General features: G+C 52.6%; 1 protein-coding gene across 13 annotated transcripts in view; it reads left to right on the forward strand.

The window, feature by feature from the left end:
- Positions 1 to 5048, forward strand: part of GRAMD2A (GRAM domain containing 2A) — a 30997-nt gene extending 25949 nt beyond the window's left edge. For 12 of the 13 annotated variants that reach the window (XM_074328228.2, XM_074328232.2, XM_074328233.2 and 9 more), the window contains 5 exons: positions 157 to 219; positions 1221 to 1365; positions 1612 to 1711; positions 2526 to 2630; positions 2876 to 5048. In XM_074328228.2, coding sequence (XP_074184329.1) covers positions 157 to 219; positions 1221 to 1365; positions 1612 to 1711; positions 2526 to 2630; positions 2876 to 2879 — 417 coding nt within the window. In that variant the 3' untranslated portion in view covers positions 2880 to 5048. Of the gene's footprint in view, positions 1 to 156; positions 220 to 1220; positions 1366 to 1611; positions 1712 to 2525; positions 2635 to 2875 lie in introns of those variants that run through there. The other variant, XM_019736020.3, reaches the window with a different exon arrangement.
- Positions 5049 to 6000: the final 952 nt, after the last annotated feature.

Raw genomic sequence — 6000 nt, forward strand, 5'->3', positions numbered from 1 at the left:
CCAGTATTAAACAGGGCACCCCTGCAAACTCTGGGAGCTAGGCTCCCTCTGACCCAGAATGGGAGTCAAGCTCTCGTACAGAATGCTAATGCCTCCCCATGCCTGACCTTGCCTATTCGAAATGGACAAGTGACCCCTGTTCCCTTTCCTCCTCAGCCTTCCAGCAAGAAGAGTCTGAGTGTAAGAGAATTTCCAGAGGAACCTGAGTGCGAGTCTCTGGTGAGAGCTGAGATTGGGAGCAAAAGCTGCTGGCCTGAGATTGCTCATGGCTCTGAGGCTTCAGGGTCTCCTAGGCAGGGGTCCACAATGCAGAACCAAGGTGCCAGGCTCCCGAGCCAGTGGCCATGCTGTGTCGGGGTCTCCTAGACCCGCCACGCTCCATACCGGGCAGACCCACCAGGTCCTGGCAGATTGGCTGACTTTCTGAGCAGAACAGATGTCTGGCCCCCAGAACACTGCCCAGGTTGGCTCCCACACCTGTACGGGCACAGCCAGTGACCCAGCCCCTTTCCTTCAGCAGAGTTCCTTTAAAGGGGTAGAGACGTCCCAGGGGAAGAACTCCAAAGGCGATTAAATAGGTCCCAGATAGACTCACTTTACATTTGCTGATGTCCCAGCAGTTTCCTTGGGCAGCTGGGCTGCTGGGTAGGCAGAGCTGAGTTTCTAGAGTAGAGACGGAGGATGGCAATGACTCCAGGGTGTTTGAAGCCTCCTTCGGGAATGATTACGTGGCTAGCCAAGCATGCAGTGTGCACAACACCATGTAGGGAGATAGTAGGCGATGTTCCCGTTTTTGTTGATGAGGGCCTTCAGTGCCCCCTGCCAAGGTCAGTGATGTGCTCAGTGTGGTTAGAGCCTAGATTAGAAGGAGTCATGACTTACCCCATCGAAGACAGGTTGTGCTGAGCTTTCTTGGTCTCAGCTTATCTGAGCACATATCTGGGTTTGCTCCCGTCTTGGATCCCACTGTGGTTCTACAGCAGCAATCTTCAGAGGCATCGTTCCCTAGAAGAGGAGCTGGTCACAGCAAGGGAGCAGACAGGACAGACATGTGGTGGCTATGGCAATAGTTCCCCCGTCTCGGGTACCTCCTTCCGTGCCTTGCTAGGCATCCGTTTTGGTAATATGTGGAGAAAGCTTTGCTAAACCTGGTATGGGCCCCTTAAGGCAAGTAAGATCCCAAGGGCCACGGTGAGACAGCTTCCCTGCCTTCTCTGCAGGAAGTCCTCATCCCCGAGATGAAGTGGAGAAAAGTGTGCCCTGCCTCCAGGTCCCTGTCCCTCCAAGCCAACATCCCTTGTATCCCTCGGGCATCCATGGACTCCATAGACGGCTTCTTCCCTTCCAGAAAACCTCCAGGGTCTGGTGAGTTCAGGGGGCTTGTCCATGATGATGGTGTACAAAGACCAGGCTTCTCCTTCTCGCACTTCTGTGGAAAGGGGTCACCCCAGCCAGCGGGGTTTCTGAGAGCTGTTTCTTTCTTTCTCCAGATCCATACGGGAAAGCCAAGGGCCCAAGCAGCTTTCGAGAATGGCGGGAGGTGGGCATGCCCTGTGCTGGGCTGGGGTCCTGCCTGTCTCAGGAAGATGCCTAACTGCTCTCTTATTGCAGAAAATGCTGTCTGTGAGGAGGAGATGCTGGAGGAGGAGCCCAGGGCTGACACGGAGTCAAGGCTGTGGGATTACCCGCTCCTCAAGGTCTTCTTCGTGCTGTAGGTGACTGTAGTGGGGCAGGGGCAGCCCATCTGGGTGTCAGGGTGTTTGCAGCAGGGGCCTTGGTGTGTGGGGAGGTCACTGTCCAGGGTGAGGGGAAGATTCTGAGTCAACTGCAAACTCCTGGGTGGTGTCTGGAAGCCACATGTCAGGCCCTTCTGTACCGAGACAAAGTGTCTCCAGTTTTTATTTTAACAACCCTATAATTTTGGGTTAGGGCTATGCAACGAGGAGATGCAGGATGTGAAAGTGTTGCAGAAAAGAAGAGTCGCACAGGACTGGGGAGGGCCATCCTGCTGCCCACCATTAGGGCAGTTTCTGGCACCCAGACGTGTCTGTAACTCTGCCTGAGGACCATGCCCTGCCTGAGCATGGTGGGATGGTTCAGGAGCAACCAGCCCCTGGCTTCCCCTCACCTCACTGCGTCACCTTTCCTCTGGGTCTGCTGGCTGGGTTTTGGCTGTCAACCTCAGCACTTGCTGAGGGAATGGGCCCCGCCTTACGGCGTAATCTTAATAGCATCCCAGAAAGGGTGCGGGACCAAGGTGGCTGGTTAGAGGGAAGGTGGGCTCAGCTGAAGAACCCAGAACTCCTGAGGGGCTTCAAGGACATGCCCATGCAGATGAGTCTCAGGACCCCCACGTGGCCTTTGGGATGAAAGATGCCTAGGCTTGAACATGGCTGCAGGGCAAAGGGTGCTTTAATTCCTGCAGGTGCAGAAGTAACTTAGTTCCCACTCCTACTTTTGGGGAGCCTCTACAAATGCCCTTTTCTGGAAGAGAGATTCACCTCCTCTTGTCCCCTTTTCTCCAGGATCTGCCTCTTGGTCATATCCTCGTCCTATCTGGCATTCCGCATCTCCCAGCTGGAACAGCAGTTATGCTCCCTGAATTGGGATGGCCCAGTCCCTGGCCACAGGTGATCCCCTTTTCTTCCCAATGCCTCTGGGATTCGGGGTAAGGACAGGCCCTAAACCGACAGCCAGGCTGCTTGTTGCGCTGGCTGGACTTAGCCCTGCCCTTGACACGCCGGGCTGATGGACCTCAGTAAGGTCCTGCCGAGTGTGCAGGGCACACAGACCCCATGCGACGCACTCTGAAGGGTGGAGGGCTTCCCTGCCCACCAGGCCCTCTCTCTGATCCGGGCGTGTCTTCTGTGTGCAGGTAACACCCACTGGGCTTCGGTCTCCATCCCGCCAAGAAGAGTGCTCGGGGCTAGTTTCCAACCCCGTTGGGTTGATGCTGCTGCCATGCCGGGAATGACTAGGAAGGAAAATATTCCAGCTCCCTCCTTCCCCAACTCTTCGCCCTCTTCCAATGAGTGATCTGAAGTACCTGTTTACAGAGCTCCTACAATATTTGGACTCAGACAAACAGCCAGATTTTTGGAACCAGCTGAGGAGTTCTGTACACTAAGCTTCAGCAACCACTTAAATGAAAAAAAAAAAAAAAAATTAACTCTTTCCTTGGAAACAGTTCTGGCACACAGGCAGAGCATGAGTGGCCGCTGCAAGGGACAAAGGCCATGCTTCGATACCTGGAACGCAGCTCGCTGACTGTCACATGGCTCACTCCACTGGGACAGTGGTGGGACAGAGGCCAGAACCCAAACCACCAGTGTGGGCTCTGCTCTCTCCCGTGTGCTGAGAGTTTGTTCTGGAGCCCAAAGGGCTTCTCTGCAGGGATCCAGGCACCTACCTAGCAGACCAAGGGGGAAGTGGGGGGCAAGCTATGAAAGAGGACGAGGCTTGTGACCAGCATTCTGACAAGAGAATGCTCTGCACTGAGGCTCGGTTCTGGCCCCTCATGAGGAGGCTGGCTGAATCTGGGAGGACGCTTCTGCAGCAGGGGACAGTGGCGAGGGCTGTGAAGGAGAACAGAGTCTAGCCTTCCATATCTTCAGCTGCCATTTCCTAGTGAAACGGGGAGCAGGGCCTTTGATCACAGATGGGTACTGAATCTCCCTGTGGTGTGCCCAAATATTTCCAAGGTGCCACAGGTGGAAAGTAGGTATGACAAGGGTTGTGGCTTTGACCTGAGGTCTTGCTTTGTAATCCCTGCCTGACTACCGAGATCTCAGATATGCCAGCAGCAGCTGGTTGGGGGGGCTTGGCTGTGTAGTGTCGGGCCACCATAGGGCAGAGCTCACTCATGTCACCTGCAGCTGTTCCATGGGCTCTGTTCTCCATGAATAAGGTGAAGGTGTCCAAAGTGGGTCTGGTACAGTGCAGGGACGAAGCCAAGGGGGTCTGTCTGATATCTTTGGGGACAGGAGAGGTAGGGGGTTGGAAGGGTAGACACAATGGTGGCTTCGCCTTAGAGATTCCTCCTTCTCTGTCAAGGTCGCTATTCTGAAAAGCTTCTCCGTGTCTCAGAAATCTGGCCTGCCCTACCTGGGACTCCTGTCTGCTAGGACAGTGCCTTTGGAGGTTCTGGAAGGGCCTTAGTGAGGTGGCCAGTGGTATCAGGGAAAGATACGGGTGATGGGGTGGGTGGTGTCAGAATAGCCACTGTTTTCCCCTCTTCAGACACCTGAGAGGTTAATTGGGGAGAAATCCGGGTGGAAATTATTTATCATGGAGTCATGATTGTCTGTCCTGTTTGTGACAAAATCCAAAAGAGGATCGGGGGGACTGACAGTAGGTGACAGCTCCCTAAGCTCAGGCTGGAGGCCTCCTCATCCTCTCCCCATGCCAGGTTCCAGGATTATGTTTAGAACCTGGCCTTGTGGGTTGCTTGCACCAAATCTGTACGTCTCAGGTGAAACTCACTGTTCTGTTCTCCCCACAGTGCCACACTGGATGAATAGCCATCTTTTTTGGGAACCAGCCCCCTTCGTCACTCCTTTCCGTTGTTTTCAGGGAAATAATCCTACTTGCCCCAGCGCCTCCTCTCCCATTCGTTGCTGAAGAGTAGGGAGAACAGATCCATTCTCTGAGCCTTGCTAAGTTGAACCAGAGGCCAGGAGAGGTGCCAAGTCATGGGTGACTGTGCCAAATGCTGATGAACATACCCAGCCATGCCCCAGCTTCAGAAAGGGCAGGAGGGCTGTTGGGTCGGTGGCTTTGGGGACCCTCTTAGGGTCCAGGGGTACGGTATGCCTGTCCCTCTGCAGGGTCCACTCTCTGTTTTTCCCTTCTGTCCCCTAGCCTGGTCCTCTACGGCCAGTGTACCTTCTGCTGTGCTCATTTATAAACTATGTGTATTTATTCAGACCTGCTTGCATTGGCTGATGCTCCTCTAATTCCGAGAGTTTGGTTCAACTATCCTTGGGTTGTTCCACTATGGCATTAGCCTCTGAAAATATTTTTAAATAAAAAACCTGATTTTTCTAGTGTCCTGTGGTATGGAGAGTTCATTTTTACCTTTTTACTACTCACGTAAGGTACTCTTACGGACATATCTGGCACCAAGGAGACTGATGGAGCCCAAGGCATTTGCAGAATCCCAAGTATTCTGCAAATCTCACAGGACTTTGGCTGAGCTGACTCAGACTTCAGGCATATGGCAAAAGGTAAGGATGGCCACAGCAAGCCATCCTAGCCTTCTGTCTCCTTTGGGGGGACATTGAGAATGCTTCCCCATTTCTCCTGGGCATGCTAAAGCGATGTCTCTGGTTTCAATAGTACTGTGCTTCTGACTCAGGAAGTAAAGTCCAAAACTCAGCACCAGAAAACTCCTGTGAGCTTTTCTATGACATTGAGCCTAGATTATCAGGCAGGTTAAATTCCCATTTGGGCCACATCACCTTGCTTTCTCCCTAGATGTCCTCTCTAGTAGGGATTCATTCATTCAATAAATATTGACCCCAAACTATGTGCCAGGTACTGTGCTAGGCAGTGGGGCTGTAGCAGCGCCCATGTCAGGTCGCATCTCTGCATCTCCATCGCACTTGGGTTCCATGTAAACGTAAGGTCCAAGTAAATACGTAAACAAAGTAATTGCAGCTTGTGATTAAGTTCCATGAAGGAAAGAAACAGTGATAGGAGATAAATAGGGAGATGGTTTTAGATGGTAGTCAAGAAAGTTTCTCTGAAGTGACGTTTAAGCTGGTGCCTAAAGGACGAGGAGCCAGTCATGTGAAGAGGCAGGAAGAGCCTTCCTGGCAAGTGGATCAGCAACTGCAAAAAGTCGGAAAGAGTGCATATAGCTGTGAGGAGCAGAGAGACCATCTGCACTGCTCTGGGATACTAATCGAGTGGGAGAATGACATGAAAAGAGGTTGAAGAAGTCAACTCAAGAGGAACAAAAAGCAAACAACCATATTTAAAAATTGGTAAAGGACTTGA

Source organism: Rhinolophus sinicus, chromosome 3, assembly GCF_057876585.1.
Source record: "Rhinolophus sinicus isolate RSI-liver-muscle chromosome 3, RSI-T2T, whole genome shotgun sequence".
Taxonomy (NCBI): Eukaryota; Metazoa; Chordata; class Mammalia; order Chiroptera; family Rhinolophidae; genus Rhinolophus; species Rhinolophus sinicus.